Source organism: Stegostoma tigrinum, chromosome 7, assembly GCF_030684315.1.
Source record: "Stegostoma tigrinum isolate sSteTig4 chromosome 7, sSteTig4.hap1, whole genome shotgun sequence".
Taxonomy (NCBI): Eukaryota; Metazoa; Chordata; class Chondrichthyes; order Orectolobiformes; family Stegostomatidae; genus Stegostoma; species Stegostoma tigrinum.
Genome location: NC_081360.1, coordinates 66,140,642 through 66,159,357, shown reverse-complemented (window position 1 = coordinate 66,159,357; position 18,716 = coordinate 66,140,642). Strand labels below are relative to the sequence as shown.

The window sequence follows — 18,716 nt, the reverse complement described above, 5'->3', positions numbered from 1 at the left end:
GGTAATAAATGCGGGCCTAGCCAGTAATGCCCAGATCCCACATACTGCAAAAATTCCTATTTGCAATCCCTTCCTTCCATTTGATTAAGGGAAACTCAAGTCAATTCAGGAGACTTTTGTACAAGTAAGAGTGATGAACTAGAAAACCAGAGTTACAGCCAAATAAATGAAAGCAGAAAAGTTAGAAGGACTCTCCTCTTCCCCCACCCATCCTATACAGGAGTATTCCAAGTAACTATTAAAGACAGGGTCTACTTCAGATGAAAATTGACATCAAAATAAAGACAGGTTATGGTGCAAGAGTATAACAAAACAGATGATGCATTAAGTAGACGAAAAGGAAACTAGGTCTCTTTCTATGAACTCTTAAAAAAAAAAGTTCTCGCACTCTCCCCGTGTCTGCATGAGTTTCCTCCGGGTGCTCTGGTTTCCTCCCACAGAAAAAAAGTGTAGGGTGAAAGATCAACACTCAAATCCCACATACTACAAAAATTCCTATTTGCAATCCCTTCCTTCCAATTGATTAAGAGAAACTCGAGTCAGTTCAGGAGATTTTTGTACAGGTAAAAGAGATGAACTCGAAAACCAGAGTTACAGCGAAATAAATGAAAGCAAAAAAGTTAGAAGGACTTTCAAGATCACCCTGGCTTTAAATACACACATTCTGCCCCCACAGCTCTCTGTTGCGTGGTGTTCCAAAGACATTTGATACTTAGAAGAAATTCCTCCTCGTTGGAGTCTTAAATTGGGACCCCTTTATTCTGAGATTATGCCCTCTATTCCTAGACTCTCCACATTTATTCTGTTGAGCTTCTGAACAATCCTATATATTTCAATGAGATCACTGATCATTCTTAAACTCCAGTGAGTTAAGTCCCAACATATTGAACACTTTTTTTGCCGCTCAGACAATCCCTGAATACCAAAGATCATACTAGTGAGCCTTCTCTGAATTTGTTCCAATGAAATATCTGTCCTTAAGGGGACCAGAACTGCTCTCAGTACTCCAGATGTAGTCTCGTCTGTACCTTGTACAGTTGCAATGAGACTCCCATTGTTGTATACTCAAACTCCTTGAAATAAGGGCCAACATTCCAATTGGCCTTCCTGATTACTTGCTGCACCTGTTTGTGAGCTTTGTGTTTCATGCACAATTACCCAAAACATTTTTGCATGCTTTTGTTGCGTTTCCTATTGCCTCTGATTTAATTTCAAAATGAAATGCTAACCAGCTCTGAGAATAATGTCTGATTCACTTCCTATTGTATGTATTTAATGCCCAGCTGTTAAATTAATTTAATTCACCACATTTTCCAGCATCTCCTAGGAATATGGTGGCCGTATATACTTACAAATATGTGCCACATTTCCTCTTTGCAGCAATTTGACTTTTGCCCTACCTTCTCTTCCCTTGTGGCACCCAGCTGGAAAAATATTGGTATAAAATGACAATATTTCAAGAGTTATCATTTTACAATGCTTTAATTTCCTGTGCATTTGTCACCTTCACAGTATTGCTACAGAAACTGAGGATTTGTGTAAGTGTTCTTATTAGCAAGAGGCCCCAATTTACTTATGTTCATTTGCTGAAATTTGGAAATAATTTCTTGCTTTGTTACCAACTTACTTTTTATTTCTACACTGAACTGGTGCAAAGCTCAGTGCAAGGTTATGAAAAGTGTTTGACTTAATAAATATTTAACCACTGGTGTCCAGATCTGTTGCTTGATGGAGTTAATTTATTTTGCATTAAAAAGATGTGTGTAGTACGTGTGGATATGATCTCAAATGCTAGAGGTATAGAGTTTCTTTAAAGTACATCTGGCCTGTACACCTAAGAATTTATCTATATTATTCACTTGTAATCGGAGGGGCAGCTTTAGAACTTATGATTCTTGTATTCTCTTGGCACTTGTTTGCAAATCAGTGTCAAATATTTCAATAAGGGGCTAGAAAAGACAGATCAGAATTACATTTTTTTACATATATCTTCTTCTGAAGGGCCCCTACCCAAAACATCAGCTTTCCTGTTCCTCTGCCTCCCCTGCTACGTTCCTCCAGCTCCGTGCATTGTCATCTCAGAATTTACAGCTGCTTTTACTGTGTATGAAACTAAATTGCAGAGAAGATCCATTACATGATCAGATCATTGAAAATAAAATCTGTTAAATGGTCCTACATTAAGAATTTATCCATTGAAGAGTCAATGTTGGCCCTTATTTCAAGGGGTTTGAGTATAAAACAGTGGGAGTCTCATTGCAACTGTACAAGGTATGGATGAGACTACATCTGGAGCACTGAGCAGTTCTTAGTGCTATGTAATGAGCCAGAGTTTATAAAAGGCCTTAAAGTAAGGGAACACTTAGGAGGCAGCGATCATAATATGGTAGAATTCAGTCTGCAGTTTGAAAAAGAGAAGGCAAAATCGGATGTAATGGTATTACAGTGAAATAAAGGTAATTACAGGGGTGTGAGAGGAATTGATGAAAATCAACTGGAAGCAGACCCTAGCAGGGAAGACAGTAGACCAACAATGGCAGGAGTTTCTGGGTGCAATTGAGGACACAGTACAGAGGTTCATCCCAAAGAAAAGATTATCCAGGGTGGGATTAGACAGCCGTGGCTGACAAAGGAAGTCAGGAAATATATCAAAGAAAAAGAGACAGCCAAGAGCACTGGGAAATCAGAAGATTGGGAAGGCTACAAAAACAAACAGAGGATAACAGAGAGCAGTAAGGAAGGAGAGGATCAAATATGAAGGTAGGCTAGCTAGTAATAATAGAAATGATAGTAAAAGCTTCTTTCAATACGAAACAAACGAGAGGCAAAAGTAGATATTGGGCCCTTCCAAGTTGATGCTGGAAGGCTAGTGATGAGAGATAAGGAAATAACTGAAGAACTTAAGTACTTTGTGTCAGTCTTCACAGTGGAAGACATTAGTATGCCAACACTTACGGAGAGCCAGGGGGCAGAGTTGAGTATGGTAGGCATTACAAAAGAGCGAGTGCTAGAAAAGCTTAAAGGTCTAAAAATTGATAAATCTCCTGGCCCCGATGGGTTACGTCCTAGAGTTCTAAGGGAGGCGGCTGAGGAAATAGCGGAGGCTTTGGTCGTGACCTTTCAAAAGTCACTGGAGTCAGGGAAAGTCCCAGATGATTGGAAAATTTGCTGTTGAAACCCCCTTGTTTAATTAAGGATCAAGGCAAAAGATGGAAAATTATAGGCCAATTAGCCTAACCTCGGTAGTTGGTAAAATTCTAGAATCCATTGTCAAGGATGAGATTTCTAAATTCCTGGAAGTGCAGGGTCAGATTAGAACAAGTCAGCATGGATTTAGTAAGGGGAGGTCGTGCCTGACAAACTTGTTAGAATTCTTCGAAGCGGTAACAAGTATGTTAGACCAGGGAAACCCAGTGGATGTCATCTATCTAGGCTTCCAAAAGGCCTTTGATAAGGTGCCTCATGGGAGGCTGCTGAGCAAGGTGAGGGCCAATGGTGTTCGAGGTGAGCTACTAGCTTGGATTGAGGATTGGCTGTCTGACAGAAGGCAGTGACTTGGGATAAAAGGCTCCTTTTCGGAATGGCAACGAGTGGCGTCCCCCAGGGTTCTGTGGGGCCACAGCTGTTCACTTTATATATAAATGATCTGGATGAAGGGACTGGGGGCATTCTGGCGAAGTTTGCCGATGATATGAAGGTAGGTGGACAGGCAGGTAGTACTGAGGAGGTGGGGAAGCTGCAGAAAGATTTAGACAGTTTAGGAGAATGGTCCAGGAAATGGCTGATGAAATTCAATGTGAGTAAATGTGAGGTTTTGCACTTTGGAAAAAAGAATGGAGGCATGGACTATTTTCTAAATGGTGAGAAAATTTGCAAAGCAGAAGTGCAAAGGGATCTGGGAGTGTTGGTCCAGGATTCTCTAAAGGTTAACTTGCAGGTAGAGTCTGTAATTAAGAAAGTGAGTGTAATGTTGTCGTTTATCTCAAGAGGGTTGGAATATAAAAGCAGCGATGTGCTTCTGAGGCATTATAAGGCTGTAGTTAGGCCCCATTTAGAATACTGTGTCCAATTTTGGGCCCCACACCTCAGGAAGGACATACTAGCCCTGGAACGTGTCCAGCGGAGATTCACACGGATGATCCCTGGAATGGTAGGTCTAACGGATGATGAACGGCTAAGGATTATATTCATTTGAGTTTAGAAAATTGAGGGGAGATCTAATAGAAACTTACAAGATAATGTATGGTTTAGAAGGGGTGAACACTAGGAAGTTGTTTCCGTTAGGCGGGGAGACTAAGACCAGTGGGCACAGCCTTAAAATTAGAGAGGGGGTAAATTTAAAACTGAAATGAAACAACATTTCTTCAGCCAGAGAGTGGTGGGCTTGTGGAATTCATTGCCACGGAGTGCAGTGGAGGCCGGGACGTTGGATGCCTTCAAGGCAGAGATCGACAAATTCTTGATCTCAGAAGGAATCAAGGGCAACAGGGAGTGTGCAGGGAAGTGGTGTTGAAATGCCCATCAGCCATGATTTAAATGGCAGAGTGGACTTGATGGACTGAATGGCCTCACTTCACTCCTATGGTCTTATGGAATGTTTCGAGACCTGGGGAATAGAAATAAATTTTGAACATCTTTGTCATCAAACCTGTTGACGATCAATTATTAAACTATCTATGCCTCTGTTATGCCCTACACGATGACATTTTATTTTCTGCAATAATCTTTGATGTGGCACCTTATCCACAGCATGTTAATTCAAATAGCTCTAATTAATTGCTAAGCATGATTTATCTTTCACAAGACTTTGTTTATACTGGTTATACAACCAATTGACCACAGGATTAGATAGGGTGGACAGTGAGAGTCTTTTTCCGAGGATGATGACTTCACCTTGTACAAGGGGGCATAGCTACAAATTGAGGGGTGATAGATTTAAGACAGATGTCAGAGGCAGGTTCTTTACTCAGAGAGTGTTAAGGGCGTGGAACGCCCCGCCTGCCAATGTAGTTAACTCAGCCACATTAGGGGCATTTAAACAGTCCTTGGATAAGCATATGGATAATGATGGATAGTGTAGGGGGAGGGGCTTAGATTAGTTCACAGGTCGGGGCAACATTGAGGGCCGAAGGGCCTGTTCTGCGCTGTATTGTTGTATGTATCTCAGTTTGTCGACTACTGTTATTGAAAGTATTTTGACAGTTAATCTTTTCGTAGCCCTACAGTATAGAAGCAGGCCCTTTAACCCCTCCTGTCAGTGGTGACCAACTTTTCACTAATCCCACTTGCGTACACTTGATCCATAACCTACTATGCCCACGGTATTAAGTAATTACCCAGATGCTGCTTAAACGTTACATGAGTAGCTGCTTCAATCAGTGTGTTTCATAATTCTACTACCATCTGACTCCCTTTCCTGTCACCTTAAACTTTATGCCATCTGGTCTTACACATCTGCCATGGGGAACACGTTCTCGCAATCTGTTTTATTTATGCATGTTATAATTTTGTATACCTCAGTTAGATCCCACTCCTCAGCTTCCTCTGCTCTAAGGAAACAAACCCAGCCTATCCAGTATCTCCTCATAGCTGACTTTTCATCACCGGCAACATCCTGGTGACTCCCCTCTGCATCCCCACTGCTTCAGCCATGTCCTCCTTAAAGTAAATTCAAGACTTGGATATTGAGCAATACAGCTGAAATAGTTGAAATTAAAATTTTTTAATAAATCAAGTAATATACCACTGCAATGTGTTTTCCAGCTGATAGCTCTGTCTCAGTCTGATTTAGTGTCTAGAAACTGCTGAAGGATATTTTAGCAAGATTTTTCCCCCTTTTTGGAATTCATGGCATATGTATGCACTGCTTCATTTAGATTCACTTTAACATTGGTGTGAAATTATTTCCTTCCCCTGGATGAATGGGAAAGTAGATAGGATGTTGTTCACTTAAAGATTGATGTTAAATGATAGGCTTATTTGGTTACATGTTTTATACTCTTAGCCTATTTAAAGTGTCTCTGATAATTAACTTTTAAAACATGAGAATAAATTTTACTTGTTACGTAGCTGGGGGATGGTGGGCTGCTGGAAGAAATAGAATTTATTAATTTAACCAAAAAGTTAGTGATCTGACTTTTCTGTTTAATTTTTTGTGTATAGGTCACATGATTCTCAAAATGAAGAGGAGAGTTCTGTGCCAGAATCACTCTGGAGACGCTACAGTGAATTTGAATTGTTGAGAAATTATTTAGTTGTTACATATCCTTGTATAGTAGTACCACCTCTACCTGAAAAAAGAGTGAGTCATTTTTATTTTGGCACCACCTATATCCCCAAATGCACGACAAATTCAGTAATTCTCTGTGATAATCAAATATCTAAGTAATCCTTCAAAATAGAGCTACCTTTTTGAACTCTTGATATCCTGCACAGTGCAGGAGGATATGCAAGGCTTCTACTGAACGAAGAATCCATAACCATTTTTTTGCTTCTCTACCTGGCTTTCCCAAATAAGGTGGCGTATCCGTCCATCTCTTTTCTAGAGAGCCCGAGATCTACTGAGAATACTACATTGAGAATGCTGAAGGAGATCAGATGCATTACCGTACATTGCTGTTCTTTTAATAAAGAACATTGCTGAAAGCTTTTCTCACCAATTCACACTTTATTAATATAGATTTTAGTATGAACTAGTTTGAAATTCCAATATAATGGAGTCATTCTAAAGCAGCCCTTAGAGGAAAGAAAAGTTACACCTCTGAGCACTGGATATCTATTCTTTGCACTTGACTGTAGATTTCCAGGGTAAATTTCAGATGAGGAAAACCAATTAGCATATGTAGAAAACTGTACGATCATTGAATACCCCCCTTTTTTTTTTTGGAGTATTGTATATCAGTCCACCATGTTGGACTTGCTCAGCCTGCCTTGAATATGTGGTAATCCTGCCTGTAAGATTTCAATTCGTCAAACCTTTTTTAAAAAACGCATGCAGCCTGCCTTACCCCAGAGAAATCACCAAACACTCAACTAAAAGTATTTGCAACATTATTATTGAATAAAAAGCTACATGAGTAACCTGCCTTCTGTTTATTCCTGCAGGCAGAATTTGTTTGGCACAAATTATCAGCTGATAACATGGATCCTGATTTTGTTGAACGACGAAGGATTGGTCTTGAAAACTTTCTGTTGCGTGTTGCTTCACATCCTACTCTCTCTTGTGATCCAATTTTCTATTTATTTTTAACTCAGGTATTGGAATTTTCATTTTTCTTGCTAATGTTAGCAAGTTTCATACTTTTTCATTGCCAAAGCCACCCATTCACGTTTGGCATTGTTCATGTGATTAGTATGGCCACAGAAAAGTGAGAAAGGAAAACTGTATTTTTAAAAATCTGACTTTGTGACATATGCAAGCTAGATGTAAGAAAATATTTATTGTTGAGCAAAGGCCAAGTCCTTTTTCTGTGTTTCTATGCTGCTCTTAAGATGATTTCAAATTTTAGTGAATGCAGTGAAGTCCATAGATCGCATCCAGTGCTTTGCCCTCATCAATCGTCTTTGTTACTACTTCAGAAAATTCAATCAAGTTAGTATGACATGACTTCCCACACACCAAAGCCATGTTGACAATCCCTAATCAGTCCTCCTTTTCCAGATACATGTAAATCCTTTTCCTCAAGATCCCCTCCAAAAACTTGCCCACCGCCGATGAGAGGCTCAAGGGTTTATAGTTCCCTGGCTTTTCCTTATCACTTTTTCTTAAAATAACGGCACTACTTTAGCCAACCTCCAGTCTTCTGGCACTTCACCTGTGGCTATTGACAGTCATATCACAGCAAGCGGACTAGCAGTAGCTTCCCACAGAGTTCTAGGGTACACCTGATCAGGTCTTGGGGTTTTATCCACCTTCAGGCATTTTAAGATGTCCAGCACCACTATCACTGTAATATGGACATGTTTCAAGATATTGCCGTCCATTGTCCCATGTTTAATATCTTCCATATTCTTCTCTACAGCAAACACTGATGCAGAATAGTGTAATATCTCTCTCATCCCCTGCTGTTCCACAGATAGGTTGCCTTGCAGATCTTTAAGGGGCCCCCGTTCTCTCCCTAGTAACCCTTTTGTCCTTAATTCAATTGGATTTTGTAGATATTCTCCTATTTGCCAAGGTAATCTTATGTCCCCTTGGGAAGTCATACTGTGACTGTATGGGACATTGGTTTGGCTACTTTGAGACTACTGCGTGCAATTCTCATCTCCCTGCTATAGGAAGGATGTTGTGTAACTTGAAAGAGTTCAGATTTGCAATATTGTTGGCAGGGTTGGAGGGGTTTGTATTCTAAGGAGAGCCTGAATAAGCTGGAGTTATTTTCCATGGAGCATCAGAGGCCGTAGGGTGTCCTTAAAGAGGGTTAGAATCCTGAGGGGCTTGGATAGGGTAAATAGGCGATAAGATCTTTTTTCAGGGTGGCTGAGCCCAAAACTAGAGGGCATAGGTTTAAGGTGAGAGGGGAAAGATTTAAAATGGATCCAAGGGACAACTTATTCATGTAGAGGTGTGTATGGAATGTGGTGGAAGCCGGTACAATTACAACATTTTAAAAAGCCCCTGGATGGGTATATGAATAGGTAGGGTTTAGAGGGATATGGGCCAAATGCTGGCAAATGGGACTAGATTTATCTAGGATATCTGGTTGGCATGCTGGAGTTGGACTGAAGGGGCTGTTTACATGCTGTAAATCTGACCAAATGACAGGTGCTTCCTTTCAACATTGACAAGTTGTGATAAAATTAATTTGAGCTGCAGGCTTTGGGGTCAAAACTTTCTTGTTGGTCAGCTGACTTCTTTGGATATAGAACATAGAACATAGAACAGTACAGCACAGAACAGGCCCTTCAGCCCACAATGTTGTGCCGACCATTGATCCTCATGAACAATTCCATGTTGCTGCCAGGGTATTTTTACTTTCTTTGCTATGACTTCCCCTTTCACGCACATGTGAGCACCCCCTCCCATATGTGCACGCATGAGTTAAAGTTTTAACAGGTAATGGCTAGTTGGTCATCAATATTTTTGCCTCCACAAACTGCGTAAAATATAACTTGTGGATTCTGCTGTACCCTTTCTCAATTTGCTGCTGCAAAGCTCTGGAAGGCCTTTGCTGCTGGAACAATAAAATTTTTTTTTGTTTGCTGGCTCAAAGCCACTTCCTTTTTTTTTTCTATTTTGATCAGTTTTTGACAGAATGGCATCTGTGACTTGACGTCTTGATGCATTTTGCTGGTCTGTTCCTCATGGTTGAAAAAGCCACCTTTAGCAATGAACCTCAGAATCCGTACTAGAAGTGTGTCGGTACAAAAAAAGTGACCGTGTGCCCTGTTACCTGATGGTGTTTCATTATAGTATCCGCACTCTGAGGTAATCTAAATCGTTATGCTGCCATGACCTCCTCGCAACCCAGTTCTCTTCCTTCCCTTTTTTTAGTTTTCTTTCAATCTGAGAGCCTTAATAAACCTGAAAGGTAAATGTTATTGGATATCTTTCCACTTATGTAAGATCAAAAATTACATCATTTACATGATTTGTGAATTGCAAGCAGTACAATTTTTAAAGGAAGGTGGGCCAAACAAATGGGTGCAATATTATGCAGTCATAAGCTTGCAAAATCATTCTACAACTCCCCTATATTTAAAAAAAACTCTGAATATACTAAGCTGGTTGGTAGCCATCACCATTTATGTAAATGACACATTTTGAATGACTTGCTGGAAAACTGCATCAGAAGCCAGTTTTTCACTGTTTACTGCTTAATTTTATTAGGAAAATGGCTGGAAAGAAGCAGCAAATGAATCAGGGTTCCAGGCTAAGGTAAAATGACTTGTATTCATTTATACACTTAAATTTTGAAATGTGTGGTGTACTAATGTAAAATTACTTTGAAGTAATGTAGGTGTCTCTTTGCATCTTTCAAAGTCCTGCCCAAGCAGATATTGTTTTGGGGTGTCAGTTGAAAACGCTTCTGGAAGGAATTAACTTTAAATTGGACTTGACAGTGTCGTGCTGAGTGGTATAAATTGTTTCCACCCCTCTTTTTGTGACTTCCAAGTAAGCATTTTGAGCTATTTTTGACCGAAAGAAAATATACTTTTATCAATGAACCAATTGACTGCCCTTCTTGAACCCATCTCTAACCATCTAATTTGATACTTCTGAACCTTGTGATGTTTTTGCATCAGACTTGGTTGATTCAGTTGAGCTATCATGTTTGGTGCAATGTGTTTTCACTTTTTTTTCCCAAAATTGACATGCTTAGCTACTTAATTGTGAGCTATCTTTTAGGACTTTTTAAATCTATCAACTTTTCACTTTCAGTTTTGATTCTGGTAGCACGAATTCATTTATTTTAGGACTTGCTCGTATGAGCTGATTTTATCTTTTTATACAGTACTGAAAAAATTTTTGTTTTTCCAATAAATGAGGCATTTAAATAAGGATCTTGTTAGACGCTTTCAGGTGGACATAATTGATCCTGAGTCAAAAGGGAGCAGCTCTAACCAGCTCATCACTAAAATGTATCAAGTAACTTGTCACATTACAACATAGCGAGATCATGATAACAGTATTTGACTGCTTCCATAAGCAATATTTCCTTTTGTAATTCATGAGCCCTAGAGTTGAGGGTTGTCAGGTCAGCAATGACCTCATTAAATAGCAGAGCAGACTCTGGGCCGTATGGTGTAATTTTGCTCTTGTGTTTTATAATCTTAAAATCAGAAGCAAAAAGAGAATTGCACTGCAGAAATTCTTTGTTTATTTGCTGCCTTTTATGGAGGCTGGAGAACTGAAAAATGCCCTTTTTTTTTAATTCCAGTCAGTTTGTGTACATTAAGTATTTAGAGCGCAGAAGCGATCCTTATCTCTTTCCAATGTGATGAAGGCTTGTGGTGCTGCATTGCAGAAAACTGGATTGCCAAAATGGAAAAACTTTGTTAACAGAATTATGTCCAAAAATCAATTCAGAACTGTTGAAGATTTTTTCCTTGAGATTGGCTGCTCCGGGGCCCAAAACTGTACCCAGTTGTCTTTCAACCACATTTTACTTGTACAGCTGAGCAAATTGGGCACAAATATGCTCTTAAGTAATGTTTCCTGAGACCATCATTGAGTCCGAGTTTTGAGCGCTTTAAAGATTTGTCCTCTTAGCATGATGCAGTCAATGTGTGTGCTGCATTTGTACTTAGAGGAATGCAGAGAGTACAGCTTACTTGTTTTATGCCACAAATGCTTATTTTAAAATTCTCATTTGCAATCAATTTAGCCATAGTAACTTCAAACTATGATGTATTTGCTTAACGTTTTTGTGGGGACTCTGATCTTTGTCATTTGTCTTCAAAAGTACAAATTCTATTCTGTTTGCCTTAGATGCACTGCATCAATTAAACCTGAATCCACAAGGACTGAAGGGATTGTTTTAAAGTATTCAACCTCTTTGAGATTTCTTTTTTGAGCAGTGCTTACTGTTTTTTTTAATATCAGGTTTTGGTGTGCTGGTACTTAAGTTCAAAACTATGGCTCAACAAATAGAATGAGTGAATTTCCTGAATCATCTGGCAAGATCCAGGAAAAGAAACTCAAGTTCTGTTTGAACTGGGTAAAAACTGGTCGACCACTATTTAGGCCATTCAGCACTTCGATCTTAATTTGAATGACTTGTCTCTTCTTTATGTGGAGTTTATAAAGGTTACTTATCTGACCCTGACTTGGCAAGTTAATCAATTGCACTCCCTCAGTTTGATTAAACATCTTTTGGTAATATTAAGACTGGCTTCTTATGTGTAAAGCCTCTACTTGCATTGTATGGAAGTAAAGTTTGTAGATTTTCCTGTGATTTGTTATTCCTTGGATGTAACTTCTGTTGTGAATACTTAGTTTGTGCTTCAAGTGGATTTATAATATACTATTTAGTTTCCGAATATATCCGTAATTTTAAGAAGTAAAATTAGTGTACAAAATGGGATAAATGCAATTAAGGCACTTTGAAGTCTATTATACTTTGATAGGTTGGGGTCATAATGTTAAAAGGTTAATGGGCGAAGTAGTTGCTGAGGCTAAGTTTGCAGGTGCAACAGGCAGTAAAGAAGGCAAATGCAATTTTTGCAATCATTTCTGAGAGGTTTTGAGTACAAGAGTAAGAATGTGTAGTTGTAGGGCCTTGGTGAGACCTCACTGGAATATTGTGTGCAATTTTTTGGCCTCTTCTGAGGGAGTGCAGTGAAGATTTACCAGGCTGATTGAAGGTCTGAAGCATGAAGCGAGATTAACTGACTCAGTTGGGATTGTTTTCACTAGAGTTCATACAAATGGTTGAGGGAGTCAGGGTGGGGGGGAACGCGGCAGAAATCTCAGACTTTTTAAAAGTCTCTAACAGGACTGAACTGGGTAGATGCAGGGAGGATGTTCCTGCAGGTGGGTATGCCCAGACCCCGGGGTGACAGTATGAGGATTTGGGGTAGACAATTTTAAGACTGAGATGAGGAGACACTTCTTCATGCAAAGAGCAGTGAGCATGTGGAATTCACTACCACAGGAAGTATTTGATGCCAGAACATTGAATGTATTCAAGTGGTGACTAGATATAGCATTTGGGGCAAATGGGATCAAAGGTTTTTGGGAGAACGGATGATCAACCATGTTGATTAAGAATGATGGAGCAGGCTGAAAGGGCCAGATAGCTGCGTCCTACTCATCTCTTTCTTTAAAACATTAGGTGAACTTACTTAGCTGAAGAACTGAGAGATGAAATAGATACACTTAGTTGAAGAGAAGTGCAGTCCTGTGAAGTTTATGTCCTGGGAGTTGGAGCTGTATTATTTTACAAGCGTGCAGTGAACCTTGAAGATATAAAATTGATTTTATCCATCGAGTAAAGAACAAAGTTTTAATGAGTGATTAAATAAAGGTCAGTTTTGAAGTTTGTCCAGAGTAGGCATCAAGGTGATAGCTGGAGTTTGGGAAGGTTTCTTTAGTTTGAAGTATTTAGTTGCAATTTAGGGGGAGGGAGGAGATATGTAACCAGAACAAGGGACTGATGTTTCCTCAATCAAGAAAAGGTATATAACAGTGTACAGAGGCTTTTGGTGGAGTGGGGGAGGAAAAGAATTGATAAGAATTCTTGGACGAACTAGTAGTGCACTGGAGTGCCATGTGACTTCGTCCCCTTAGCCAGTAATTGACCCATTACCCTCTTAAGCCCTTCCTAATCATGTACTCATCTTGATGCCTTTTTAAATATTGTCATTATACCAGCCTCCACCATTTCCTCCGGCAACTCATCCCTTACATGCACCACCCTCTGCATGGAAAAAGCTGCCCCTTGGGTCCTTTTTTTAAATCTTTCATGCAAAACCAATGCCCTCTAGTTTTGATCACTCCTACACTGGGGGTGGAAAAGACCTCAGCTGTTACCATATCAGTGCTATCATGATCTGAAAAACTTCAAAGTTCACCTCAAACTCCAAGCCCAGCAACATCCTTGTAAATCTTTTTATGCAACCTCTCCAGTTTCAGTAACATTCTTCCTACAGAATGTGACCAGAATTTTGTGGTATTCTAAAAGTCACCTGATCTGTGTCCTGTACAGCTGCAACATGACATCCAATCGCCTATACTCTTCACCCCCCCCCCCCACCCTCCCTATTTATTTCAGAACCCTCTCCCCATCCCCCTTTTTCTGACGAAGGGTCTAGGCCTGAAACGTCAGCTTTTGTGCTCCTCTGATGCTGCTTAGCCTGTTGTGTTAATCCAGCTCGACCCCTTGTTATCTCAGATTCTCCAGCATCTGCAGTTCCCATTATTTCCTATACTGTATCGTACTGACCAATGAAAGCAAACATGCCACCTTCACCACCGTCTACCTGCAACTCCAGTTCTAAGGAACTGTGCACCTGACCCCTAGGTCTCTTTGTTCGGCACTACTCCCCTAGGACCTACCGTTAACTATATGTGTTGCCCTGGTTGGCCTTATCAAAATGCGCCACCTCAATGCTGAAAGATTTCTGGTTCGGAATCAGCCCGCTCATTCAAGTAAAGATCCATGGTAGAAACTGTGGGTCATGACCAATACTCCCTTTTCCATTGCACAGACTTCACAGTTCCGTATGCAGCAGAAACTTCCAAAACTTAAGTTGTTTAAATACAGCACATTATTCATTGTGATTGGACTTTTATTGATTTGGGAGTGTCAGTATTAGGAAAAGGTTCTGATAATGAAACTGGGGAACATGCAAGAGCAGGGGACTTCATAAAAGCAGAAGGATCTGGGAAGGGTGAAACTCTGGTTTGTTTTGCCAGATTCCCATTTGGTGATCTGCTTTCTGTGATGATTGGCTAAGTAGTGCGTCATGACAATATTTTTGAAATACAGGCATAAACTTGCATTGGGCTAATAAAATTGTTCGGGCATTGCCAGTACTAACTTTTGATCTTTTTATAAGAGTGGTGTTTCTATCAGATGTATTTTTCTGTTTATTTCTTGATTGTTCTCATAGGGTAATGGAAAATAGAAACAACTTTCCTTTGAACTACACTAGATTTTGTTGCTTCACTATCCATTGAACTCTAGTGTAAAAAAAAATTTCATCAAAACTTGAATAAAAATTTGTGTTGCAAATGTAGCATTGTTTTAACTTGGTCTAGTACTTTAAATTTTAAATGTGGCTCTGCAGCAAATTGTTATTCTTGGCAGTGCCCACAGAAGCACTTAATATTGCAATTTGAGTTTTTTAAACTCTGATCCTTTTATATGGTGTAACCCCTGATTTGGTTGCTGATCGGTTGTAATTCCATGTCTGATCAAAATAGCCCCACTAAGACTACAAAACCAGTATGGTCTTGTAACTTCAGCCTGTGTTAAAGGTTTAAAAACATCCAAGAGGTGAAAAACTCAGTATTCTGAGCTGCCCTTGTCTTTTCCGCCTAATGGAATTTAAGAGAAACTAATTTCCTCACTATAATCATCGTGGAAGGACTATTTGCAAATATTTAAATCTAACTAATTTTTTATTTTTAAATAGGCAGATTCCAGATTAAAAGCTCTCAATGCAACTTTCAGAGTCAAGAATCCAGACAAGTAAGTTTGGGTTTTTTGTTTTCCTTTTACCACATTTGTTTTAAACCTTTTGTAACAGCTTTGTTTACTTACCCCCTCCTGCGTGATCTATGAACACCTTTTTTTTGTGGGTTTTTTGTCTGTTTTACCACACTTCTTTCCTTTAACTTGGTGCTCTAGATACTGTTTTTTGTATCATTGTGAATTGATATGCATGCTAGAGATTTAGCTGAGAATTTTCAGATGAGCTACTGAATGCTATCTGTACAAGTTGTTTTGTGATAACCAGTCAAACTAATCCAGTTGGTTAACATGGCTTTATAAGTGAGTCATTATGCACGTGAAATTTCCATTTATACATTTTGCATGTATGATGAATAATGCTTTTTTTAAGAAAAAGGTTCAGATAGCATCATTTGGTGATAGCCTCTGTGCAGAGAAATTCCACTATGATGTAGTTGTGAATTGTCTGGCCCAATTTTTGTCTGCAGTCTCTGAACTATTTATCAAATTGTGGAGAATAGCACCAAGAATCTGTTGAAAGGGTAATCAAGTTGTGCCACAACTTGCATGTATCCCTGCAATTTTTTAATTTCAAATGTATTTATTTATATGAATTTGGTTATGATTTTGGTGATAAATAGTCATTTCAGACTCTTTATATCCCAGTTGTTGACCATTCAGCCATTGGAACCACTTTCTGTAAACATTTTCATGATGATAATCACTGTTCAAGCTATTCTGGAAGGCTTTCTAATTTAGTGTGTAAACTATGGTTTTATGGGTGGCACTCTTCTCTCTGAGTGAGACGACTGTTGGGTTTAAGCCCTTCTGTCTGGACACAAGGGTGCATTGTCCAGGTTGGTACTTCAGTACAATATTGAGATTAAATAGTTACATCTATTTCCTCAGTTGAAATGTTAAATCCCATGACTGAGGAAGAGAAATTTTCCCCTGTCCAAGTCCATATTTAAACCTTAACCAATATCAATGAAATAAATTATCTGTTTACCTCATTGTGCCCAACAAACTTTGAGGCAGTGCATTACTTTACTATATTACAACACTGTCTGTGCTGAAAGTACATTTAAAAAGTTGCATAGGAGAGGCAATTTGATCTAACATGTCTATGCCTATTCCCTGCAAGAGCAACTGGATTAGCCGCAAACCCTGACTGGAGGACTACGGGGTTGGGGGGGTGATGGGGGAAGACACTTATTTTTGAGAGAATTAATCAATTCACTTTTTCAGAACTGGAATTAAATTTGCCTTCACCACACCCTCCTGCAATGTATTTCAGATCCTCAACCTTGATGGAATTTCTTCCAAGTTACTACTTTTGTATATGGCTCTCTTGCCAATCTTACAAATTGGTATCCTCCTGATTCTCAATTCTTCAGTCAATAGGAACTTGCCCCCACCTGTTTTCTCTGGGCTCCTAATGATTTTGAGAACTTTGTCAAGCCTTGTCTGAATAATACTTGTATGGAGAACAGTCCCGGTTTCTCTGACCTATCCACATAATTGAAGTCTTTCTCATCTCAAAGCTTTGGCAGAGATCTGTAGCTCGGGTTGTGGTGAGGTTGTTGGCTTGTTTTCGTTCAGATCTTTCATCATGATATTTGACATCATCAGTGAAACCTCCAAATGAAGCAGTGTTATTCTAATCTACTAGAGATGAAATATCTGAACGAGAACAAGCCAGTTTGGTGAGCAACTCAACAACCTCTTTCTCATCTCCTCAAATTCTTGTGATTTCATTCTCCAAAGCTTTCACACGCAGTTCCTGAATACTACTGAGAATTTTGCACTGTATTTAGTTGAGCTGCAGCTACTGCTTTATATAGGGTCACCACACAAAATTGACTGCTTTTTTAAAAAAAATGTCTATTTGCCTATTTGTAAAACCTGGGATCCTATAAATCTTATGAAACATTTTCTTGCTATGCTGCTGGCAATGCCCTGAGAAAGCTGTCTTTAATGAAGAGCTTTGGCATCATGCACATGCAAGTCTTTGTACCATGAAAAGAAATTCGGAGCTAAATTGACCCCTCTTTATCTATTTTAATTTGTACCTTTTTATATTTACAGATAAATACAGTGGGGTTTATTGTTTTCACTTGCGTAACAATATTCTGCTTCCAGAAACAACATTCTTGATTACCACTAACTGGACTGACTTTGTAAAAATTGTACTTGCAAAAGCAGATCAGTGGCTGAGAGTTCTTTAGCGAGGAGCTAATTCTATGAAGTCTGTTAAGCATTGATACTGAACAAGTCAGAATTGTGATGGATTACTCACCACTTGTCTGGATGAGTGCAATTCCAGTAACACTTGATGTTCAAGACAAAAAAAGCCAGCATGCTTGGCGCCCCACTGACCGCACTAAACTTCGTTCGTGTGCTGCAGCAATTTTCCATCACATCTTCCAAACCTGTGGTGTTCGCTACCTAGAAGGATGAAGAGACAGCGTGCAAACACCCCCCCCCCCCCCCCAAACTGTCTTGAAGACAGTTAAGATTATGTATTACGTCAGTCCATGTAGCTGAAATCCCAAGATTGAATCTAAACATTAAAAATCAGAACTTGGACGGTTGTGGTCAATGATCTGACCAGAACCTTGTACAGTTTGCTTTTAGTTACATCAGATTTGCATTCCACCATTGTAACTGTCTCTTCTGCTTCTGATCACTATTTTGTATTGGATGGACATTTTGGGAATGAAGTCAGCTAAAGTTTCTCTTCCAGCTTTATCTTTAGTAATCACAAAACTACTCCAGGAGTACATGTGTCAGCTGTGTATAGCATTTTAAGAACCTGAAATTTGGGAGCAGTAGTAAATCATTTGTCCTGTCATGCCTAACTTGCTGTTCAGTCTTGCCGTTCAATAAAATCATAGCTGGCCTGTTTACGGTCTCCCTTAAACTTTGCCTGCATCCTGTAAACCCTCAACACTGTCTCTGGAAGTTCATGTATTTCTTTTGTCGCTATGTATGGGAATATAGACATATTGTCTTATTGTTCTGTTCACCATTTGTAATCAGCTCCAGGAAAAGCTTCCAATTAAATGCTTTGCCCCTTTCCACTTCCCAGTGTAAGGTTTTGCTGTCTTCAGCTAGTTAATGTTTTGGTATCCTGTTTGGTAGTAATTAACATATGGCTTCAACAGCATTTAATGTTTAGCCAGTTAAATTAAAGTAACTATTTCACAGAACTGAGTAAATGTATTACCCGCTTGTTTAGGTATTGTCCTTGTATTTGGTCTTATAGAAAGCCAACTGAGTTCCTCAAGGGCTTATTCTCTATCAAGTGTTATCCATTTCACAAAGTGTTTGATAGAAAACTTAGCTTTTTTTTGGAACAGTTTGTTGCTATTATAAAATACAATTTGAGTATTTTAATCTTAGTTCGTTTTTAAATCTTAATCTGTTCACAGGAGGTTTACGGAGCTGAAACATTATGGCGATGAGCTGCAGTCCATCATATCTCACCTCCTGCGAGTTAGAGCAGTATGTAATTTGAGATTATACCTTTTGTCAGAGTGGTTATACTTTGTATTTTAACTTGTAAAGTTATATGTTGGCAAGCTAGGACAGCTA

At 39.2% G+C, this 18,716-nt stretch overlaps 1 protein-coding gene across 2 annotated transcripts in view; it reads left to right on the top strand.

The window, feature by feature from the left end:
* The window catches only part of snx4 (sorting nexin 4), a 68,221-nt gene that overhangs the window by 28,337 nt on the left and 21,168 nt on the right, over positions 1-18,716 (top strand). For both annotated transcript variants that reach the window (XM_048534629.2, XM_048534630.2), the window contains 5 exons: positions 6,163-6,301; positions 7,105-7,254; positions 9,830-9,877; positions 15,082-15,137; positions 18,554-18,626. In XM_048534629.2, the coding sequence (XP_048390586.1) occupies positions 6,163-6,301; positions 7,105-7,254; positions 9,830-9,877; positions 15,082-15,137; positions 18,554-18,626 (466 nt within the window). The remainder of the gene's footprint in view (positions 1-6,162; positions 6,302-7,104; positions 7,255-9,829; positions 9,878-15,081; positions 15,138-18,553; positions 18,627-18,716) is intronic.